The 25,248-nt window shown below is 42.1% G+C and overlaps 2 protein-coding genes across 3 annotated transcripts in view; one reads left to right on the top strand and one right to left on the bottom strand.

Annotated features, from left to right (window-relative positions):
- Positions 1 to 3,896, bottom strand: part of aplp1 (amyloid beta (A4) precursor-like protein 1) — a 50,939-nt gene extending 47,043 nt beyond the window's left edge. For both annotated transcript variants that reach the window (XM_038976217.1, XM_038976218.1), the window contains exon 1: positions 3,660 to 3,896. In XM_038976217.1, the coding sequence (XP_038832145.1) occupies positions 3,660 to 3,725 (66 nt within the window). In that variant the 5' untranslated portion in view covers positions 3,726 to 3,896. The remainder of the gene's footprint in view (positions 1 to 3,659) is intronic.
- Positions 3,897 to 4,911: 1,015 nt separating this feature from the next.
- LOC120031354 (suppressor of tumorigenicity 14 protein homolog) overlaps positions 4,912 to 25,248 on the top strand; it is a 34,286-nt gene continuing 13,949 nt past the window's right edge. The window contains exons 1-3 of the mRNA XM_038977071.1: positions 4,912 to 5,191; positions 21,215 to 21,362; positions 22,119 to 22,279. Coding sequence (XP_038832999.1) covers positions 5,165 to 5,191; positions 21,215 to 21,362; positions 22,119 to 22,279 — 336 coding nt within the window. The 5' untranslated portion in view covers positions 4,912 to 5,164. The remainder of the gene's footprint in view (positions 5,192 to 21,214; positions 21,363 to 22,118; positions 22,280 to 25,248) is intronic.

The raw sequence follows: 25,248 nt of genomic DNA, 5'->3' as shown, positions 1-25,248 counted from the left end.
TAAATTAGATTATGTGAGCTAAACATAAAACATTTCAAATGAAAATGTATAAAAATTCTTCAAATGATTTTTCAAATGATGTTACTGTCCCCACTACATCAACAAAAAATAATGAAATACATGTAATTTTGTCCTTGAAAAATTGTATTGAAATTTTGTAGAATTCCATTAATTCCTATGGAGGACTGATCCTACTGGGAAGTGCCAATATGGCAGACCGGTGGCTTCAAAGCCTTTCAATGGCCAATCCATCAGCAATCCAGGGTTGGGCCAGAGCCAAAACACACGTGGGTAAAGCAACGTTTTGAAAATTCATCATTGCCTTTGGTACTCAGATTGGTTAGAGATGATCCAATCGCTGATTGCTTTGTACAACACCCCTCATTTTGATGTCACCACAAATGACTTCAATGATTGCAGTCTCAAACTGAAGTATGTAGCAAATGAAGAATTCAGTTTGAGTCGTCAGGCAAGATCTATGCTAGGTTGTCAATCAACTAAATACTCTCAGCACTGCAAGTGGCACGTCATTGCATCCAAGGTGGCTGAGATTAAGACACATAGGACAGTAAAGATAAACAGTAAAAGTATCATGCTAGGAGTGTCATGCTACTGTGTCAGCTTCATGGACACTGATGTGAAGTAAACAGTAATTTAAAAAAATTAAATTCTACAATGCACTGGTCCCTGCTTTTAACACAATACACAGTAAGAACACACAGTATGTGAATAGCAACAAAATGGAGAACAAGGACAGAGAGCAGAAGAACACATTGCATTATGGTTGTGTTTCAGATAGGTAAATGTTGACTTTGCCCTTGTGCTTTGAAACTCTCTAATGCCTTCGTTCTCTTACATTTCGTTCTGTGTAAACAAACACCATTTGTACTGCACCCTAAAGCCATTACATTATCCAGACAACAGTTCGCAACGCAAAATTGCCCAATTTCAACCTTTACCACGGAAAAGGCGAACAAAAATTCAAGAACCATCTTTAACACAGCTAATACCAGGGTGTTAAACCAGCAAGCCAGCCTCTTCAAAGTGTAATCTGGACTGTAAACCTTCACATATCTGCAGGTCTCCTTGTGTAAACCTAAGCATGGTTCCTCAGCATACAGCAGTAATCCCAGTAATGCTCTTACAGCACTGGAATAATTCCACAATGAAAGGTACAGGTTTATGGCTAATAAAACGCACTGTGAGCAACCAGCACCGATGGTTAATAAATACACATGGTAATCCTCTTAACATCTTCAGAATGAATCCTTACACACCACACTATGATGATTACATGCTTTCTACTGACTGGAGATTGGGATTTATAATACCTTCCAATGGCATAATGTACCGTTGGTAGACAGTATATGGATAGATAGAGTGAGATGATGTATGTGAGCTAGTTCTTACAGAGGAACATAGAGCATAGAGAACATCCTCTAGTCTACCTACACCCTTACAATGCAACAGTAACAAAAAGAGGGAACAACTCAGATTTATATTCCCAGGTGGAAAGTGAGCTTGACCTGCACTGTAACTCCAGCTGAGGCTCCATGAGTCACTGCTCACGCCCCACTCTCCCCTGCTTTCCACCCAGCACCACCCCTCTGCCCTTTTATACCTCCCCTCCACTCCAGAGCCCCCACAGGGAGCCTGGCCTCCCTCATTAGCTGTGGGGCTGAAGGCCTCCGGGGGGGAGGCGTCTGGGTCTAGTGGTCCCTGGAAGTCACCTCTGACGCATTGGCACAGCTCGGTGGTGGGTGGCCCATGATGTCATATATCAGTCTGGAGTCTAGACCTTCACAGGTGTTCTACATAGAACGGCCAGATGAGAGAAAATTCTGCACATGTGCTATGGTTTCTCAATTAGCCAAGAGAGTGATTTGATCCTCTGTGGACAAGGTTAAATGATATGTCTAAGTGTTAGCACTTTGAGATACACGAGCTGTTATTATAAAAAGGTAAAACAGTAGAAGAAGAAAAAGCAATTACTCCATTCAAGTAACACAGCAAGGTACTAACAATTCAAACGTCATGATTTTGAGTTGGGAAACTAAAATAATTGGTCTATTCTAGTGATCCATGGAGGGAAATGGAAGAGTCATAGTCTGGAGAGTGCAGTGCTATGCTGTGGTAGAGCTCATTAAAGTCTGCTGTCAGTGATAGCGGTATGGTGGGAGGGCTGAGTGACTGATGGCTGCCTGGTCATTACATTGATCTGGCCCCAGAACAGTCTGTCTGTCAGAGACTCTTATCTACAACATATGAAGCATGAGATGGAGATAGGTCAGCTCAGCAGGCTCTGAGAACAGCCATTTGCATTTTTAAATTTCATTCAGTGCAGTGACAAGATGGAGCTTAGTAGTGGCTCAGGCCTCAGCCTTAGTTCATTCTACATCCTGCTATACAACATGTAGTCGGATCAAATAAGATCAAGATCAAATATGACCCCATATTAAAGCAGGAGGCTAAGGTGTAGGCTTACAGAAAGATCATTTGCTCTCATTAAAAAAAGAAACAAGGATGTAAGATGAAAAGCACCACATTTCACAATCAATAGAGAATTTCTTCCTCGCTTTCCCCTGGATTCACAGTGGTGCAATAAAAGGTTTAAGCACAGGCCTCCATTGCAGATAAATCTTATGCATCCGATGCAAGTCCCAGATTCAAGACATAGCCTGGAGAAGACTGTACATTTTCATTAAAATAGCAGGTGTGATGCTACTCTCTCCCTGTATGGGGCGGCAGGTAGCCTAGTGGTTAGAGCGTTGAGCCAGTAACCAAAAGGTTGCTAGATCGAATCCCTGGGCTGTCGTTCTGCCCCTGAACAAGGCAGTTAACCCACTGTTCCAAGGCCGTCATTGTAAATAAGAATGTGTTCTTAACTGACTTGCGTAGTTAAATAAAAAATATGCAGCCGGAAGACCTACTGTGTTCTCTCATTCAGCATTCCTAGCACCATTGTCATGACAAAGCAGTCAGTCAGTGGGGCTCCTCTACATCCCCCCTACCTGGGATACTGATGGTATAAGGCCACCATTACATTCATGGCTCTGTGATGTTCAAACAGCACTTGATTGTACATTCTTTAATAAAGGCTTGCAGGCCTATAATAGCATATACCAGTCTATGGCCTACTGATATGATAAAAACAAATATGAGATGTTGCATTCTTCATTTTTTTCCAATTAGACCAAAAGAAAAACTGAGTTTCCGACAAAAAAGAATGACCCCACCCCAGGCTATGAAGACGTTCAGTACATTTATCTCTTTGTTTATCAAGGGTAGGTCCCAGATGGTCTCTCTCTCTCAAACCAGGGGGGGGGAGAGGCTGACATACAAAATATCCTAATACAAAATGCATGTATTGGCTTGAATACTTGGTTGGCATGACCATAATGTCTCCAGATATTTTCTGCATTTCAATAAAACAAATGAGCTAATTAGACAGTAGCATTTAGTCTGCGTAGGTAGGTTACTGAGCGCTCCTTCTTGTTGATGTGTAATCTATCATCTGACAGTCTGTGTGCGCATTCACTTGCTAATTAAATCTGTCCAAGATAACGGTGCGCGTCAGCAAAAAGGATACGAATTGTTATTCATGACATGAGTGATATCGATAAACATTTACAATGAAAGATAATACTCTTGGTGCTTACCTCGACATTTCCCCACACGCAATGGGACAATACGACCATCAATATGGGTAACACTGAATGTCCCATTTTCACTCCTTCTTCCGTTTCTTAATTGGAATGTTTTCTCTTTATATTCTGAATTGATTCCCAAATACAGTTACATCAGTTACTATGAAGAGCTCTATTCTGTTCGGTGACTGCCTCTGATATCTCCTGCGTCTGCGTCCGTGCGCACTTGCTCTCTCCAATCGCAGCCCGGGCTAATATGTGGAAAAAAAAGAAGCTTTTTTGTCTCAACGCCCATCTGCGAGCTTGTATTGTACAATAGACTTTCCTCAAAGCGCCAACATTTTTAGATTAACTGCGGTTTGCTTTGGTGGAGGGAGACACCCAATGGATATGAATGGGAAGTGCAGGCAGTGGATGGAAACTGGTCTATCTATGGAACTGCCTGAACGGTTTCATAATATGCGTCACGGATTCAGTGACAGCAGTGCCGAAACAGGCTGCGTTCACGTGCTAGTCGGAACTAGGAAACTGAAAGTTCGATTAGGGTGTGCGAGATTTGACGTCAGAAGAGTTACAGGGTGTATTAAGTGGTGGTGTCCCATCCTTTCAGGCTGTTGGCCTGAAGTAGGACAATAGATTTAAATAGTGGAGTATGGTATTTATTTATTTTTAGTGAGTGTAGTGTTATGATAGGGTATTATTTTTATTTGTATTATTATAATTTTTTAGCAACGTATAAGGGAGTTATACTCCAGTCTAGTAGGTGTCGGAAATACAATATTCATTGGATGGCAACCGCTGTTAAAGCATATAGCAATGGACCTGTCATTCATTATACGAACGATAAAAAAATTCTATGCCAATCCAAATTCTGTATTTGGTCACTAGGGGGCACGCAAGGTAAGATAATTGTCTCGTTCTCTACGTGTGGGGTATCAGTGTATTCAATCATTTCAATACTCAATTAACGATTTTTCAATTTGACACAATATTCTTCTCAGCGTTATGAAAATGTGATGTAGACCTATTTGTTATGAAACGTTGATATCGAGAAGATATATATGTATGTAGCCTACCTACATGTAGAGCTGATATAACAGAACCGCATCTGTTTACACAAACTACTTCTAATTTAAATGTTCTGTAAAATCGCAACTTCCTGAACATCAGGCCCAAATCTCACCTGGCGTTCTGGACCTTTACAAAGGTGTGGGCGTGGCTAAATGTTGTGGGTGTGGATGGAAAGGGTCAGTTTCAAGAAACAATTGTTGACTGAAACAAACATCTCAGCCACGACAACCACAAAGGTTTCACAACTTTTAACCAGAGGAGTCATTGAAGGAATTTTACCAATGGGACAGTTGCTACTTTTGATCATCATTTAATTAATCTCCCTCCCGCGTTGACTTGAAACGTCTTGGACCTCGGGAGGGAGGAATACAGTCCCGTGTTTCTAAATCGTTTTGTTTGATTGAACTGTCTACCAACTGGATTTAACTCTTAAGTAATTGAAGAAAATGAATTCCGCACGATTTGAATACGAGGTAAGTTTTGTTATACAAATTATACATTTAGGAACAACGGTGTAACCAAGTCCGCCATGCACCACTGTTGTCACTTTTGCATTGTTAGCGACTTAATTTCAAAATCTGTTTTACAGACATACATAACGTTTCATTCCAGTCACCAAGGTTTCTATAAGGGCCACCTGTCAAACTCAGTCCATATAGGCAAACCAATTGACTTTCAGTGACAACATACCACAAGTGAACACTTCCAGGAAGTACGTTGATTTATCACTGGCTTTCAGGTTATCCCAGCTAATTTTAAACTTGTATAGTTAACTTTTTATGGTGGGTAATTATTCATTATCATAAAATTTGAGGATGGATGGGCATAATTAATTTTAAATAAATAATTCAAGTTAGATAATTAGTTTTGAATGCGATGTCTTTTTGATGACTTAAGGAAAAATTGTGTTGGAGGAAGGAACACACGATAGGATTTGTTATTTTAAGATATCCTTTATTTAACCAGGGAAGTCACATTGAGAATTACATCTGTTTTCCAGATGAGCACTGGATAACATGAATGAAACGCCTGTAGCCAAGTTAGCAGGGACCCTCCCCATCTTGACTGTCTGGATATTTCTCCATCGTATGTTAATTTAAAGACAGTGTAAACTTTGATAAGAGACACACATGACAAGTGTAAATGTATCAACCAATCATTCATGGTTTAAGTCACATCACTCTAATTAATGTCAGCTCTGTGTACCCTATCTCCCTCACTGGTCAGGGCGGCCATATTGATTTCATATACCTCCAGTGTTCAGTGGTCACAAACTAATTACATGTCCTTGCTGTACTAAGGGCAGGCCCCGGCCCCCTGGTAACAGTACCTAGTATTGAGTCCCCACTCCCAGCCCAGACAATGCTGGCCTGCCCCAACTTCCAGGTATTCTGATATCCTGTGGATCCCAGACTTGTCCTGACTCAATCCCCCTCCAGCCTCGCTGCTGCTCACCCACAGAGGAAGACTACTGAGAAGAAAGTTAGTCGCTGCACAGAGGAGTTTAGAGAGGGGGGGAAGGTAGGTTCCTCTATGGGAAACCTCTTCCTCACACTGCATTTTGATATTATTCTAAATGTTGGTTTTGATGTTTATACACATGCATAGTCATGTTGATTAAAAAGTGAGGGTTGTGAAATGCTACATAGTTTTGAGCTCAGTCAAAAAAGAAAAGCAAACAGGAGGTTGGAGTCCTGAAAGAACATGCACTTTTTAGGGACAAGATGAGGGATATCATATTTGTAAGGGAAAGGAACAATAATTCTGAATACTTGCTGGTATACTGAATAATATAGTCTCTTTTCCCTGAGTGTCCTGTTGAGATAGGCGCTGCCTTGTGCAGATAATTCATGCTCAGGAATGTACTCCTAGTTTTCCTGCTTTGTACAGTATGCATTGTCATAGTTCTTGGACTGTCTCTAGGTTTCCTGTAACAAATACTGAAGTGATAGTTAAACATTAGCTACACATAGAAGAGCTGGTATAGTCTGTAGAATTGGGTCATGGAGATGTCCACACAGATATCCTGGTTGTCATTGATATATTTCCAGGTTACACAGTAAGTTAGTACATGCAGCAGCTTTTCATGAGTTGTGTCTAAGAGAAAATGCTCCTTTGCTTACACAAGTGTCGTTAAGAGCAGTTCTCTGATGAACATGTTCACTACATAACCAAAAGTATGTAGACACCTGCTTGTTGAACATCTCATTCCACAATCATGGGCATTAATATGGATGCTGCTATAACAGCCTCCACTCCTCTGGGAAGACTTTCCACTAGATGTCGGAACATGCTGCGGGGACTGACTTCCATTCAGCCACAAGAGCATTAGTGAGGTTGGGAACTGATGTTGGGCGATTAGGCCTGGCTCGCAGCCAATTCATCCCAAAAGTGTTCAATGAGGTTGAGATCAGGACTGTGCAGGCCAGTCAAGTTCTTCCACACCGATTTCGTCAAACCATTTCTCTATGGACCTTGCTTTGTGCAAGGTGGCATTGTCATGCTGAAACAGGAAAGAGCCTTCTCAAAACTGTTGCCACAAAGTTGGAAGCATAGAATCGTCTAGAATGTCATTGTGTGCTGTAGCGTTGATTTCCCTTCACTGGAACCAAGAAGCCTAGCACGAAACATGAAAAAGAGCCCCAGACCATTGTTCCTCCTCCACCAAACTTTACAGTTGGCACTATAAATTTGGCCAGGTAGCGTTCTCCTGGCATCCACCAAACCAAGATTTGTCCATCGGACTGCCAGATGGCGAAGCGTGATTCATCATTCCAGAAAACTCGTTTCCAAAGTCCAATGGAGGTGAGCTTTACACCACTCCAGCCGACGCTTGGCATTGCGCATGGTGACCTTCGGCATATGTGCAGCTGCTCGGCCATGGAAACCCATTTCATGATGCTCCCGACGAACAGTTCTTGTGCTGACATTGCTTCCAGATGCAGTTTGGAACTCGGTAGTGAGTGCAACCGAGGACAGATGATTTTTTACACGCTACTCGCTTCACCACTCAGCGGTCCCATTCTGTGAGCTTGTGTGGCCTACCACTTCGGTGACTGAGCCGTTGCTGCTCCTAGATGTTTCCACTTCACAATAACAGGACTTACAGTTGACCGGGGCAGCTCTAGCAGGGCAGAAATTTGACCAACTGACTTGTTGGAAAGGTGGCATCCTATGACGGTGCCACGTTGAAAGTCATTGAGCTCTTCAGTAAGGCCATTCTACTGCCAATGTTTGTCTATGGAGATTGCATGACTGTGTGCTCATTTTTATACACCTGTCAGCCGTGTGTGGATATGGATATTTCATCCAAATGTTTAAAGCGGTGTCCACATACTTTTTTTTTCTATATAGGTCATATATTTTTATGTGTGGTATTAGTTGTTTCTCACAGCCCTGAACCCAAGACGAGCAGCACTACAGTCATTACAATGGTCATTACTGGTTAGAGATGGTGTATCTTATGTAGGTATATTGTGGTGATTTAAATTTCTAGCTCTTCAAAACTATTTCACTCACTGCTAATGTTTTGAAATATATACATTTTTTTGCAAGTAAAGTGTCACTAGTGGAAAGATGTAGAAGAAATAGATGCTTGTGCAAACAAATTCATTTGTATAGGTAATTTGTATGGGTCAGGATTGCTGGAAAGCAGATCCCCTTTTCTGTAGTGATGGGGGGAAAAATCCATACAGTTACATATTTGGATTTTATTTTTGATGATATTGCAATATTATTTTTGCGCTTGTTGGCTTTACCTGCACCAAAACTCCAGTATTTTTCCTTCATAGCTTGTTCCCCATCTTTTCAAAAAGACTCGTTCTCATGGCTCTCTATTTTCCTTCTGCAGCAGACACATGTTGAGCAATATGTTTGGAACATCGAATCGCAATAAAATCACAGTATCAAATTGTAATAAAATCACAGTATCAAATTGCAATACATATAGATTCGCAATAAATATCGTATTGGCACCTTTGTATCGTGATATCGTATTGTGAGGCCCCGGGAAATTCCTATCCCTACTTTTCTGTACTTCTCCTTAGCTCCCTGCCCTGGCCACATACTGTATTTTTATTTATTTGTGTGTGTATACATACATACATACATACATACATACATACATACATACATACATACATACATACATACATACATAGAGTACCAGTCAAAGGTTTTGGACACACCTACTCATTCCAGGGTTTTTCTTTATTTTTACTGTTTTCTACATTGTAGAATAATAGTGAAGACATTAGAACTATGAAATAACAACTATGGAGTCGTGTAGTAACCAAAAAAAGTGTTAAATATAATGTATTTTATATTTGAGATTCTTCTAAGTAGCCACCCTTTGCCTTGATGACAGCTTTGCTCATGCTTGGCATTCTCTCAACCAGCTTAACCTGGAATGCTTTTCCAAAAGTCTTGGAGTTCCCACATATGCTGAGCTCTTGTTGGCTGCTTTTCCTTCACTCTGCGGTCCAACTCATCCCAAACCTTCTCAATTGGGTTGAGGTCGGCTAATTGTGGAGGCCAGTTCACCTGATGCAACACTCCATCACTCTCCTTATTGGTCAAATAGCCCTTACACAGCTTGGAGGTGTGTTGGGTTGTTGTCCTGTTGAAAACAAATGATAGTTCCACTAAGCTCAAACCAGATGGCATGGTGTATGAATGCGGAATACTCTGTGGTAGACATGCTGGTTAAGTGTGCCTTGAATTCTAAATAAATCACTGGCAGTGTCACCAGCAAAGCACTCCCACACCACCACCTCCATGCGTCACAGTGGGAACTACACATGCAGAGATCATCCGTTCACCTACTCTGCGTCTCACAAAGAGACAGTGGTTGGAACCAAAAATCTCCAATTTGTACTCCAGACCAAAGGACAGATTTCCACCGCTCTAATGTCCATTGCTCGTGTTTCTTGGCCCAAGCAAGTCTCTTCTTCTTATTGGTGTTCTTTAGTAGTGGTTTCTTTGCAGCAATTTGACCATGAAGGCCTGATTTCACACAGACTCCTCTGAACTGTTGATGTCTGTTACATGAACTCTGTGAAGCATTTATTTGGGCTTTAATTTCTGAGGCTGTCAACTCTAATGAACTTATCCTCTGCAGCAGAGGTAACTCTGGGTCTTCCTTTCCTGTGGTGGTCCTCATGAGAGCCAGTTTCATCATAGCGCCTGATGGTTTTTGCGACTGCACTTGAATAAACGTTCAAAGTTCTTGAAATTCTCCGCATTAACTGACCTTCATGTCTTAAAGTAATGAAGGACTGTTTCTCTTTGCTATTTTGATATATTCTTGCCATGATATGGACTTGGTCTTTTACCAAATAGGGCTGTCTTCTGTATACCACCCTACCTTATCACTACCCTAACTGGCTCAAACGTGTTAAGAAGGAAAGAAATTCCACAAATTAACTTTTAAGAAGGCACACCTGTTAATTGAAATGCTTTCCAGGTGACTACCTCGTGAAGCTTGCTGACACATGCACATTTGTGGCCTGCTGGAGGTCATTTTGCAGGGCGCTGGCAGTGCACCTCCTTGCACAAAGGCGGAGGTAGCGGTCCTGCTGCTGGGTTGTTGCCCTCCTACGGCCTCCTCCACGTCTCCTGATGTACTGGCCTGTCTCCTGGTAGCGCCTCCATGCTCTGGACACTACGCTGACAGACACAGCAAACCTTTTTGCCACAGCTCGCATTGATGTGCCATCCTGGATGAACTGCACTACCTGAGCCACTTGTGTGGGTTGTAGACTCCGTCTCATGCTACCACTAGAGTGAGAGCACCGCCAGCATTCAAAAGTGACCAAAACATCAGCCAGGAAGCATAGGAACTGAGAAGTGGTCTGTGGTCACCACCTGCAGAATCACTCCTTTTTCGGGGGTGTCTTGCTAATTGCCTATAATTTCCACCTTTTGTCTATTCCATTTGCACAACAGCATGTGAAATTTATTGTCAATCAGTGTTGCTTCCTAAGTGGACAGTTTGATTTCACAGAAGTGTGATTGACTTGGAGTTACATTGTGTTGTTTAAGTGTTCCCTTTATTTTTTTGAGCAGTGTATTTTCTCAGCCTCAAAGTTTTCTTTGTGGGAATGGTTCTTTATGGCAACCATAGATGACTCATGGATCGGACATACAGTGCCTTCAGAAAGTATTCACACCCCTTGACTTTTCCACATTTTGTGTTACAGCCTGAATTTAAAATGGATTAAATTGAGATTTTCTGTCACTGGCCTACGCACAATACCCCATAATGCCAAAGTTTAATTATGTTTTTAGACATTTTTACAAATGAATTAAAGATGAATATCTTGAGTCAACTATTCAAACCCTTAGTTATGACAAGCCTAAATAAGTTCAGGAGTAAAAATTTGCTTAACAATTTGCATAATAAGTTGCATGGACTCACACTTTGTGCCATAATAGTGTTTATCATGATTTTTGAATGACTACCTCATCTCTTTACCCCACACATACAATTATTTGTAAGGTCCCTCAGTCAAGCAGTGAATTTCAAACACAAAAACCAGGGAGGTTTTCCAATGCCTCGCAAAGAAGGGCAGCTATCGGTAGATGGGTAAATCAACATCCTGTAACGAGCATTACCGAAGGTGGCTTCCCTTCCTGTTCGAGTGGCGCTCGGCGGTCGTCGTCGCCGGTCTACTAGCTGCCACCGATCCCTTTTTCCTTTTCGTTTGGTTTTGACTAATTGTTTTCACCTGTTCATTGTTTGGTTGTTAGGGTGGTGCTATTTAAGTTCGTTTAGCCCGCTTCTGTTTGTGCGGGCTTGTCTTTCTGTTTTTGTATGAGGTTGTTCGTTTTATTGGGGTTTTCCACTGTCTGGATTTATTTTTCCAGTGTGTACTGTATTCGAGTGGATTTTACGCCAATGTTTTGACGTTACCAGTTGTTCTTCTGGTTGGACATTAAAGAGTGGTTTTTCCCCATATCTTTGCTCTCTGCGCCTGACTCCTAATTTTTTCCTCATCGATCGTAACACATCCGGTAGAAAACAAAGCTACAGCAAAGTTGAAATATTTGAACTCTGGCGGCAAGTTCCATCTACTGTGGCAGCTGACATTAGATATTTATATATTTCATTTTACATATATTTGCAAAAATTTCCAAAAATATGTTTTCACCTTGTCATTATGGGGTATTTAATCAATTTAGAATAAATGTAATCCATTTTGAATTCAGGCTGTAACACAACACAATTTGGAATAAGTCAAGGAGTAGGAATACTTTCTGAAGGCACTATATGTTATCCACCTTAGTATCGGGAAATGGTGTCATAATCATGATGTGTGCTTTGTAATTTCCTCAGTTACCATTTTAGGATTTCCTGTGTGAATCCTCTTGAGTATTTGTATTTATTATGGCAGCAGCTTCTCTTCCTGGGGTCCAGCCAAATTAAGGCAGTTTTATGCAATAAAAATAAACATGACATAAAATTTCACAACAGATACACATTAAGTGTGTGCCCTCAGGCCGCTACTCTACTACCACATATCTACAACATAGCATAGTGCGTATGCTATTGTGTGTATTTATGGCTGTGTGTGTAGGTCTCTTCACAGCCCCCATTGTTTCATAAGGTGCATTTTGAGCCGTTTAAAAAAAAATCTGATTTTACAGCTTGCATAAGTTACTTGATTTTGAATAGAGTTCCAAGCAGTCATGGTTCTATGTAGTACTGTGTGCTTCCATATTCTGTTCTGGACTTGGGTACTGTGGAGAGTCCTCTGCTGGCATGTCTTGTGGTGTATGCATGGGTGACTTTATAACAGTGAGTGAGTTTTATAATTATAAATTATTTCACTCAGAATTTGTGTAAAGATGTAATTTATTTTGGCTAGCTAAATTGCAGGGGGGGGGGGTGTACTCAGTGTGTACCCATTGATTCTGGAAAAATATAACTTATAAATGCCTCATGAGCTTAGTTCAACTGTCGTACCCCATCAGGACCCCAAATATATATATATATATATATATATATATATAAGCTTGTTTTAGTTCTGTTTGTAAACATTGTGAATATAAACAAACACTTTATAGTCTCAATATGGTTACATCTATAATTTTGATATTTAATGGATGATCAGTCCTTGCATCCATAGCTTTTTCTATGAATTTGAGTGGTTATATTTCTCCGGCCTCATATACCTCAGCTTTTTACACAAACGGTGGCGGGGTACCCACTTTGTTTGAACTGCAGATTGCCCGTTTAAATTGCGCTTCAAGAAAGGATATCTGGAAACAGCGCAAGAGAACATGAGTGATTCCACTATTATAACCACCAACTCTGTTCTGGCCAGTAATGCATATTCCCCTACCGACTGGCAAAATTGTTCACAGAAGATCTATTTGTACACGTGGATATGTGTTACATTTGGGGATCCACCTTGTTTATTGATGTAAGGGCACAACAGCAATTTTCTGATCTTAGAATTCCAGAGATCCCAAGATTGAGCCGAGGGTGAGGTCAGTGTGACCTGTCCTTTCCCAGACAGGATCAGTGTCAGCAGTGGAGTGTGATTACGGAGGAATGTGGCTGTTTCGGTCAGATCAGAGCACACACTGTCCTCTCTCCTCTTTCCCTCGCTCTCTATCTGGTAGTGCGTGAGCGGTGTGGGTCAGAGTGGAAGTGAGTGGTAAGGGGACACCCAGGTAGGAATTCAGCCAGGAACTCTCCAACAGTCTGCGGTCTCCTGACCGTCCTGTGGAACGGCCCGTTATCCCTGCCTACTGCAGTCTCTCACACATGACCGGTAGAGCAGGTTGGTTATTAAATGAACCCAGTCACCTAGTAACTACATGGTATCTAGGGAGAGAGAATTCACGCTAACTCAGCACAATGTGGTGGTGTTATTGTACTAGAACAGAATAACCTCTACAATGTCTGTAGTAGTGACACTTGTCATGACCATTTTCTACCACTTATCTGTAATCTAATGTTATGGGTTATTATATGGTCAAATTTCCATAACATAATAACGGGGACTATTAGAATGTTCATTGTCATAAACAAAGCATAGCTATATCATGACTTAATTATAACACTAGATTTTCAATTAAAGTTAATGTTACTAGCCAGAGAAGGTTAGTGTTGTCACGTTTGATGTGACATTTTACATTTAAATATGCTTTCACAAATGCATTACACTTTAATAAATAGATCTCTTAAGCCATGTAGGTTTAGACTGAGATATTTCAACCAGCAGGTTTCTAATGTTCTGGTGGAGCTGACATTGGAAAGGTGCTACATAGATCATGATTGAGGATTTAAACAACAACCATTGACACTCCTGGTTAACGTTTAAACAGATGGAATGCCTGTCTATTGAAAGCGCAGTTGCTCTGCTCAGTTATATTGTGCAGGCTGAATCAGACTACTCATTGATTTAGTTTTGACTTTCATTCCCACTATCTAAAGCCACATCATGTAATGTACTATACAATAAGAAAAACACAAAGAGGATGCACATATGTATGTTTACATTACAAACATCAAATGGTGGTGTGTGAAAAGGTGCTTGTCATTGTTAGCTATTTCTCTGAACCACACCTCTCGGTACAGAACACCTCATTACCCATCAGTCTAACTGGTTTGACTAATATGCTGCTACCCTGCTGTATGCCTAGCAGTCCGACTATACCTTATTGTTTAGTTAATACCATTAGCTCTCCAGATGTCCCCTCGTGCTTGTAGTGGTCACATACAGTGCCTTCAGAAAGTATTCACACCGTTTGACTTTTTCAAAAAGATAAATAGTTTTACAGCCTGAATTTAAAATGGATTACACTTAGATTTTTTTTATCTGGCCTATACACAATAAGTAGAATTATGTTTTTAGAAATGTTTACTAATAAAAAATAAGTCTCCTGAGTCAATAATTATTCAACCCCTTTGTTGATGCAAACCTAAAGTTTAGGAATATGACTTCTACCTTACCTGTCACCCTAGACCCAGTTCAATTTGCTTACCGCCCCAATAGGTCCACAGACGATGCAATCTCCTTCACACTGCACACTGCCTTATCCCATCTGGACAAGAGGAATACCTATGTAAGAATGCTGTTCATTGACTACAACTCAGCATTCAACACCATAGTACCCTCCAAGCTCATCATTAAGCTTGAGGCCCTGGTTCTCAACCCCCGCCCTGTGCAATTGGGTCCTGGACTTTGACGGGTCGCCCCCAGGTGGTGAAGGTAGGAAACAACATCTCCACTTTGCTGATCCTCAACACTGGGGCCCCACGAGGGTGCGTACTCAGCCCCCTCCTGTACTCACTGTTCAACCATGACTGCATGGCTATGCACACCTCCAACTCAGTCATCACGTTTGCAGATGACACAACAGTACTAGGCTTGATTACCAACAACGATGAGACAGCCTACAGGGAGGAGGTGAGGGCTCTCGGAGTGTGGTGTCAGGAAAATAAATAACCTCTCACTCAACGTCAATAAAACAGAGGAGATGATCGTGGACTTCAGGAAACAGCAGAGGGAGCACCCCCCTATCCACATGGGACATCAGTGGAGAAGGTGGAAAGTTCAAGTTCCTCTGCGTACACATCACGGACTAACTGAAATGGTACACCCACACAGACAGTGTGGTGAAGAAGGCGCAACAGCAGCGCCTCTTCTTCGCCTCTTCAACAGTACCTCTTCGACCTCAGGAGGCTGAAGAAATGTGTCTTGTCACCTAAAACCCTCACAAACTTTCAGATGCACAATTGAGAGCATCCTGTCGGGCTGTATCACCACCTGGTATGGCAACTGTACCGCCCACAACCGCAGGGCTCTCCAGAGGGTGGTGCGGTCTGCCCAACGCATCACCGGGGGCAAACTATCTGCCCTCCAGGACACCTACAGCACCCGATGTCACAGGAGGGCCAAAAAGATCATCAAGGACAACAACCACCCTAGCTACTGCCTGTTCACTCCGCTACCATCCAGAAGGCGTGGTCAGTACAGGTGAATCAAAGCTGGGACCGAGACAGAAGCTGTTTTTCCAATCTCAAGGCCATCAGACTGTTAAACAGCCAACACTAGCACAGAGAGGCTGCTGCCTACATACAGACTTGAAATCATTGGCCACTTTAATAAATGGAACACTAGTCACTTTAATAATGGCACTTGAATAATGTTTTCATATCTTGCATTACTCATCTCATATGTATATACTGTATTCCATACTCTATTGCATCTTAGCCTGTGCTGCTCTGTCATTGCTCATGCATATATTTGTATATTCTTATTCCATTCCTTTACTTAGATTTGTGTGTATTAGGTATCGGTTGTGGAATTGATAGATATTACTTGTTAGATATTGCTATTGCTGCACTGTCAGAAATAGAAGCACAAGCATTTCGCTACACTCGCAATGACATCTGCTAACCATGTGTATGTGACCAATAACATTTGATTTGAATACAAATTTGCTAAACAAGTCACATTGCATGGATTCACTCTGTGTGCAATAACAGTGTTTAACATGATTTTTGAATGACTACCTCATGTCTGTACCCCACACATACAGATAATTGTAAGGTTGAGCAGTGAATTTGAAATTCAACCACAAAGACCAGAGAAGTTTTCCAGTGCCTTGCAAAGAAGGGCACCTATTGGTAGATGGGCATTGAATGTCTTTTTGACCATGGTGAAGTTATTAATTACACTTTGAATGGTGTATAAACACCCATTCACTACAAAGATACCGGAGTCATTCCTAACTCGGTTGCCAGAGAGGGAGGAAACTGCTCAGGGATTTCGCCATGAGGCCAATGGTGACTTTAAAACAGTTAGAGTTTAACGGCTGTGATAGGAAACAACTAGGGATGGATCAACATTGTAGTTACTCCACAATACTAACCTAAATGACAGTGAAAAGAAGGAAGCCTGTACAGAATAAAACTATTCATAAACATGCATCCTGTTTGCAACAAAGCACTAAAGTAATACTGCAAAAAATGTGGCAAACAATTAACTTTTTGTACTGAATACAAAGTGCTATGTTTGAGGCAAATCCAATACATCACATTACAAAGTACCACTCTACAGATTTTCAAACATAGGGATGTCTGTGTTGTGTTATGGGTACGCTTCTAATCGTTAAGGACTGGGGAGTTTAATCGGGATAGAAAAGGAATGGGGCTAAGCACAGGCAAAATCTAGAGGAAAACCTGGTTGTCTGCTTTCTACCAGACACTGGGAGATGAATTCACCTTTTAGCAGAGCAATAACCTAAAACACAAGGTCAAATCTACACTGCATTTGCTTACCAAGAAGACCGTAAATGTTCCTGATTGGCCGAGTTACAGTTTTAACTTAAATCTGCTTGAATCTATGGCAAGACGTAAATGGTTGTCTAGCAATGTTCAACAAGAAATTTGAAGAATTTTGAAAAGAATAATGGGAATATATTGTACAATCCAGGTGTGCAAAGCTCTTAGAATATAGCCAGAAAGACTCACAGCTGTAACTGCTGCCAAAGCTGATTCTAATAAGTATTCAAACCCCTGAGTCAATACATATGTAAATTCGATATTTATGTTTTTCATTTAAAATAAATTTGCCAAAATGTCTAAACATTTTGTCACTATGGGGTCTTGTATGGAACAGAATGCATGTAATCAATTTTGAATTCAGGCTGTAACACAACAAAATGTGGAATAAGTCAAGGGGTATGAATACTTTCTGAAGGCACTGTATTTTGTCTTTAGTGGTGTTTTTTTACAGACAATACACTGTGACAGGCTTTTGCAGTGTTTTTGTTTTGTTTTCTTCTGTTCTGTTTATACTGTCAGTGAAAGTTGTCCACTGTCTAATGCATTCAACACCATTTCCGGTGTAATCATATGACACTACTGAGGCCTGTAGCTGGAAAGACATCAGCACAGTTCACATGGATCTAACTGGAGGGAGTAGTATTTTTGTTTGAGGGCAGAGAGATGGAGACAAAGGGGATATGACGAAAAGCATGTAATGGTTTTATTAGGCTGTGATCAGGGTGACTGATAGAGAGAGCGACCCCCGAGCGCTCACTGACCCCATCCTTAATGATTCCCTTAATTCCAGACCGTGATTGCTGTTAGAAATTCCAATTAGGAGGCATGTGTGAGAGCCAGAGCGTGGTAAGAATGGCCTTTAATTGCGATGAGTTATCATCTAGACCAGTGTAATTGAGCCCCCATCTTAAGGGGCGGCACTTCTGACAAATTGATTTAATACCGAAGCGATTCTCCCGTCCCTAATGGTGGATCGGGTCCTTCTCTACACGCTGGGCCACAGGCGCAGAGGCAATTGTGTGCGGTGATTACTATCTGTTCTGTAATCGCTCTCTGTCGTCTGCGTGCGCAAGCGGACTCGGACACACACCCTGGACCCAGGGCAGGGTACATAGATCTTAGCCTATGCCCCAGGTAGCCATGAACTTACCCATCATACTGAAGTACTGTAGGGAGAGAGAGAGAGGGCTGATATGGAGAGTCACTATATGCACATAAGTCAATATGACATCAATTCAAATTTTAATGGTCACATACACATATTTAGCAGATGTTATTGCGGGTGTTGCGAAATGCTTGTGTTCCTAACTCCAACAGTGCAGTAATATATAACAATTCACAACAATACACAAATCTAAAAATAAAAGAATGCAATTTTAAAATATTTATAAATATTAGAGCGAGCAATGTCGGTGTGGCATTGACAAATACAGTAGAATAGAATACAGTATATACAGTGCCTTCGGAAAGTATTCAGACCCCAACACACAATTGATTAAAAAAAACAACAACAGATCTCACATTAACATAAGTATTCAGACCCTTAACTCAGTACTTTCTTGAAGCACCTTTGGCAGTGATTACAGCCGAGTCTTCTTGGGTATGACGCTACAAGCTTGGCACACCTGTATTTGTGAAGTTAATCCCCTTCTTCTCTGCAGATCCTCTCAAGCTCTGTCAGGTTGGTTGGGGAGCGTTGCTGCACAGCTATTTTCAGGTCTCTCCAGAGATGTTTGATCAGGTTCTGGGCCACTCAAGGACATTCAGAGACTTGTCCCGAAGCCACTCCTGCGTTGTCTTGGCTGTGTGCTTAGGGTCGTTGTCCTGTTGGAAGGTGAAACTTCACCCCAGTCTAAGAACCTGCACCATTGCACTCAGGACTTCATCAAGGATCTCTGTGTACTTTGCTCCGTTCATCTTTCCTGACTAGTCTGACATGCATAGTCAACTGTGGAACGTTATATAGACAGGTGTGTCTTTTCAAATGATGTCCAATCAATAGAATTTACCACAGGTGGACTCCAAGTTGTAGAAACATCTTCAGGTACCTTCTGTTTCCATTGATCATCCTTAACTCAATTTTGAGTCTCATTGCAAAGGGTCTGAATACTTAGGTAAATATGGAATTTCTGTATTTTATTTAATAGATTTGCAAAATGTTCTTGCTTTGTTGTGGAGTTTTTGTGTGTAGATTGCTGAGTTTAAAAAAAATCTATTTTAGAATAAGGCTGTAATGTAACAAAATCTGGAAAAAGTCAAGGGGTCTGAATACTTTCAGAATGCACTGTACATATGAAATGAGTAAAGCAGTATGTAAACATTATTAAAGTGGGGCAGCAGGTAGTGGGTGCAGGTAGCCTAGTGGTTAGAGCGTTGGACTAGTAACCGAAAGGTTGCAAGATCAAATCCCCGAGCTGACAAGGTAAAAAAAAAAAAAAATCTGTCGTTCTTCCCCTGAACAGGGCAGTTAACCCACTGTTCCTAGGCCGTCATTGAAAATAAGAATTTGTTCTTAACTGACTTAAAGGTAAACATTATTTTTTTTAAACAGGGTTGAGTAACCCTGTGGGCGGTGCAGTTTCCAGCTAGTCATGGCTGTTCAACAGTCTGATGGCCTTATGGTAGAAGCTGTTTTTCAGTCTCTCGGTCACAGCTTTGATGCACCTCGCCTTCTGGATGGTAGCAGTGTGAACAGGCAGTGGCTCGGGTGGTTGTTGTCCTTGATGATCTTTTTGGCCTTCCTGTGACATCGGGTGCTGTAGGTGTCCTGGAGGGCAGGCAGTGTGCCCCTGGTGATGCGTTGGGCAGACTGCACCACCCTCTGCGGTTGTGGGCGGTGCAGTTGTCGTACCAGGCGGTGATACAGCCCGACAGGATGCTCTCAATTGTGCATCCGTAAAAGTTTGAGGGTCTTAGTGTGGTGAAGAAGGCGCAACAGCCCCTGTATGTGCGGGTGGAACATTTCAGATTGACAGTGATGTGTACGCCGAGACGTGCTCCACTCCACTGCGGTCCCGTCGATGTGGATAGGGACGTTCTCCCTCTGCTGTTTCCTGAAATCCACAATCCGCTGCTTCGTTTTGTTGACGTTTTAGTGACATGGTGAGGCAGTGGCTAGGGAGTATTGTTGTTGTCACCAAGTACTTGCTCACAGTTGGCGGTTCCTTAGAGAAGGTGGAGCACATACAGAGTGCCATGGAAGTCTTCTCTGCAATGCAACGTGTGTGCTCTCCGGTCACTAAACTGGTTGGGCCTGTTTTGACGTCAGGATTTGTTCTGAGCCTGTTTCAACTTGTCAGTGATTCTCCCCATTTTGTTTATTTACAAATTAAACAAAAACATTGTTTCACATGACTGACACCATTTGTTGTTATGGTGTGAATCAGTGTTTAGACGTCTTTGCAATTCACCGTCAGTCTAATACAGGGTGATGATCCAGATTGCGGTCAGTTTCACAAAAAATGCAATTGTCTGTCTTTCCCCTGCTGACCTACACACACCACACATCTGACTACTGCACTGATAGACAGACACACACTGACCTTTCCATGGTAACACCTCAAGGACATCTCCCTCTCTCTCTGTGTCTCTGCGCTCATCTCTTTTTAAATCCATTAGTAAGGTTTTAGCCTCCAATGTGAAATGAGAAGTATGGCTTAGGTTATACTAGTGATACATAACCCTTCCTGATGAGATCAGTGAGTTGGATCAGTTCCTCTTTGGGCTAATGCAGCTGCTGTTGCTTCTTGATTTTAGTTGCCGAGCCACAGAATCTTAGCTTTCATTTAGTTCTTTGTTACTGTTCGAATGTTGACGATGGGAACTTTCTGATGCCAGGATCAGTAGAATTGGCACTTTGTTTCTAGTGCCTTCGTTGATGTCACAGGCTTTTCCTTTGTAGCTTTTTACAAGTCCCCTGTCATTACTTTCACCTCGTATGGTGAGACTGAAGTCTGGAGGTGGCTATAGTTACTGTCTTGTACTTCAGTGTTCAGTTTCTTCCTGAAATCATCCTGAAACTATGATCTCCTAACAATCTCCATGTCGTCCTGCTAGTTAGATGACTCACATACTCTACACTGGATGTTATTGTACTCCTACGTCTTGAGTATTAGTAATCTCATCATATAAATGTAGGTAAGAAATTAACTTATCTCCGTCTTTTTATGTCTGTCTGCCTCTGTCTACCTAGGGGCAGAACGGGCGGCATGAGCAGGTCACCTTCCTGGATAACAAAGAGAAGATGTCATCGAAGAAGAAGACTGGAGTGATAGTGGGAGTCCTCATCGCTCTGCTTGTCTTGGCAGCCGTGACAGGAATCCTCATCTGGCTCTTTGTTAGTGAGTACAACTTTACTATGTAGTCTGAGACTAATGCATGTAATAATCATAGACTAGGTACTATCACTCAGTCTGACGGAGTGAAAATGCAAAGGATGCCCCAAAGTGGCTCAATAACTCCAACCGTACTAATGTTGCTAATTTCCAACCCTCTCAGTTTGGCCTGGAGTATTCTGGGAGGTTTGTTTCTTCTAAAGTCTGAACATTGATAGCTGAAATGTAAATAATGGCAAGCAGCTTTTTATAATCTACCAGAAAGACTAGAGTTTGAGTTGGCAGCCCTAGCCAACTGCCATTGGTCAATCTAAACCTGCCATCTACAGGGCAAACCCAGGAGATTTCACGTTCACAGGCGCTGCCTGACTGCTGCTTTGAAGGCCTAGACGTTTGATACAAATATCTGAAATAAGTGGAACGTTTGGAAGTTTTAATTTGCCATTGATAACCTGTTTGTTTGACAGGCCTTAATTTGTTTGGTGTTAATAATTCAGGGGAGTAAAGTGGCGCGATGCAGAGTAGACGGAACATCCTGACAGTCACACACACGCTCACTCTACAGCCTGATCAAAGAGGCTTTTACTGAGAGATAATCAAAAGATTAACAAACTCCTAATTCTCCTAAATCCCTGTTCTTTTTTTATTTGCTCCAGCAGAGAATCATATTAACCATCTCTGGAAGTTTATGAGGAGGCATTGGTGTTGCATGTACAATTTTTTTTAAATTACTTCCTCTTTCTCCTACTCTCTTTTCCTCAGTCAAAGGCAGGGAGTCTGCGGCCACCATAAGTATGAAGCGTGTCCCAGCTCAGCGGGTGTATAGCGGGCACATGAAGCTGGACAATGTGCCCTACAACCAGAATCTGGAGGACCCCACCAGCACAGAATTCAACAAGCTGGCAGACGACCTGGAAGAGATAGTGAGTTTGACCCCGGTTTAGGCTCAGATGCCATGTCCTGGTGATGTTCTGTTAAAAAAACAGTTTGAACAGATTTAGTTTTTCTATGGTGGTCATATGGTGACAGACAAAAGTGATGAGATGACAGACAGACATCCGTAATTTCCAATCAGTTTCTTGCCTGCGTCAAAAGTTGAAATTCCTTGAACTTTTGATGGATAGATTGATGACTGGCCCAATACCCTTCTACCAAGTTAACCTCCACCCACAATACCTTTCTACCAAGTTAACCTCCACCCACAATACCTTTCTACCAAGTTAACCTCCACCCACAATACCTTTCTACCAAGTTAACCTCCACCCACAATACCTTTCTACCAAGTTAACCTCCACCCACAATACCTTTCTACCAAGTTAACCTCCACCCACAATACCTTTCTACCAAGTTAACCTCCACCCACAATACCTTTCTACCAAGTTAACCTCCACCCACAATACCTTTCTACCAAGTTAACCTCCACCCACAATACCTTTCTACCAAGTTAACCTCCACCCACAATACCGTTCTACCAAGTTAACCTCTACCAAGTTAACCTCCACCCACAATACCCTTCTACCAAGTTAACCTCTACCAAGTTAACCTCCACCCACAATACCCTTCTACCAAGTTAACCTCCACCCACAATACCCTTCTACCAAGTTAACCTCCACCCACAATACCCTTCTACCAAGTTAACCGCCACCCACCATACCCTTCTACCAAGTGAACCGCCACCCACCATACCCTTCTACCAAGTGAACCTCCACCCACCATACCCTTCTACCAAGTGAACCTCCACCCACCATACCCTTCTACCAAGTGAACCTCCACCCACCATACCCTTCTACCAAGTGAACCTCCACCCACCATACCCTTCTACCAAGTGAACCTCCACCCACCATACCCTTCTACCAAGTGAACCTCCACCCACCATACCTTTCTACCAAGTGAACCTCCACCCACCATACCCTTCTACCAAGTGAACCTCCACCCACCATACCCTTCTACCAAGTGAACCTCCACCCACCATACCCTTCTACCAAGTGAACCTCCACCCACCATACCCTTCTACCAAGTGAACCTCCACCCACCATACCCTTCTACCAAGTGAACCTCCACCCACCATACCCTTCTACCAAGTGAACCTCCACCCACCATACCCTTCTACCAAGTGAACCTCCACCCACCATACCTTTCTACCAAGTGAACCTCCACCCACCATACCCTTCTACCAAGTGAACCTCCACCCACCATAGCCTTCTACCAAGTGAACCTCCACCCACCATAGCCTTCTACCAAGTGAACCTCCACCCACCATACCCTTCTACCAAGTGAACCTCCACCCACCATACCCTTCTACCAAGTGAACCTCCACCCACCATACCCTTCTACCAAGTGAACCTCCACCCACCATACCCTTCTACCAAGTGAACCTCCACCCACCATACCCTTTAGGTCAGGTACGGTATTAAGTCAGGTGTCAGAGTTCAGAACTGACTGAGATTCAGTTTCTCTCTCTTGTAAGGTTTGTTGTAGCTATCTGCCACAGCATGTTTTTCTCCTGGTGGAAGGAGCTGGCTAAAAGCATATTTGTGTTGGTGGACTGGAAGAGAGAACATCATCTAGTTACTCTGTTATTTCCAACATTTCCTTTCATTGGAGTAATGGAGATGTGTGTATCGCCACTTGGGAACATGACAATGATAAACTGCTATTGCTAAACCCCCGGTCAGTGTGGCATTACTTTAGTATGTATGGCTGCATGAGTGACAATGTAAGGTATGTGTGAAAACCGAGGTGGTCTGAATGGAATTCTAGATGACTGTTCACTGAGCATTAATGTGACAACAGAGTACACCACCACCATTATTCTATGCTCGGTATGTTCAGTGCATCCTCTGGCCATGTATTGCAGATGCAGTAGAGCAAAGTGTCATTATATGTTGGTGATTGGGTCTACAGTATATACAAATGAACTAACAAAGCCAATCAGAAACCAACACACTATTGGCTCCACTGGCAAGACTAAAGAATACAGATTTTTTTTTTTTTTTTTTTTTGAGGGAACAATGCACCTCTCTGTATGTTGGAGGTGCTGTGTGGTTGACTTGGTAGTGTGGTTGACTTGGTAGTCTGCTGTTGCCTGCTGTAGAATATGGCATTTGTGCTTAGAAACAGCTTTGAATAAGGAAATCCACACTTAGGTTGTCACCAAAAATCCTAGAGACTTGATATTCCTTTTTTTAAAGCTGAGAATCACTAACTTTTATGCTTTAGGGATTTATTGAAATTATTTCAGAGGCAAGCAGGCCTTGAGGGTAGTTGTACACTTTCTGTAGAGTCCTTGAAATCCCAGCTGATGACCACTGATACACTTCGTCTCTCGTTTGAGCTCTGAAAACGGCAATGGGATCATATTCTACACTTCTGGGTTTAAATTCAGTGGATCACTCATTTTGCTCTCCTCTGAAATTGTTAATAGACTTTCTCCATTGTGGTCCATTAAAGTCTCCAGCTCATTTCTCGGTTCTCAATGTGGTCTTATCAGAGTTGATACAGATGAAGATCGTTCACTACTCTCTTCAGTCTGCTTCAGGGAGCTGAGGTGAGTTCAGCTACTCTGCCTTTATAATGTACCTTTTGGATTTAACATTTACCAGCCTGATAATTACATGTCCGCTACATGCGTTCTTATTCACAGTCTGAACTGGAGTTTAACACACACTATGAACAGACAGCATGATTAGTAACAACACATGCTAGGATTCGATATCCAGTTTCTTTCTACATTTCTTTCACATAACTGTAGCTGAAGACACTCGTCCTCCATGGGATCTCCAATGGAGACCCTGTTATTCATGGCATGCAGGCAGTTTGAATGCAAGCATACACACTTGTTCTCAGGGGCCTTATTGCAGCCGCAGACAAACTTTTCTTGGTATCGAACTGG

This window comes from Salvelinus namaycush, chromosome 37 (assembly GCF_016432855.1).
Source record: "Salvelinus namaycush isolate Seneca chromosome 37, SaNama_1.0, whole genome shotgun sequence".
Taxonomy (NCBI): Eukaryota; Metazoa; Chordata; class Actinopteri; order Salmoniformes; family Salmonidae; genus Salvelinus; species Salvelinus namaycush.
Note: the sequence above shows the minus strand (reverse complement) of the source record. Positions and strands in the feature narration are given on the sequence as shown.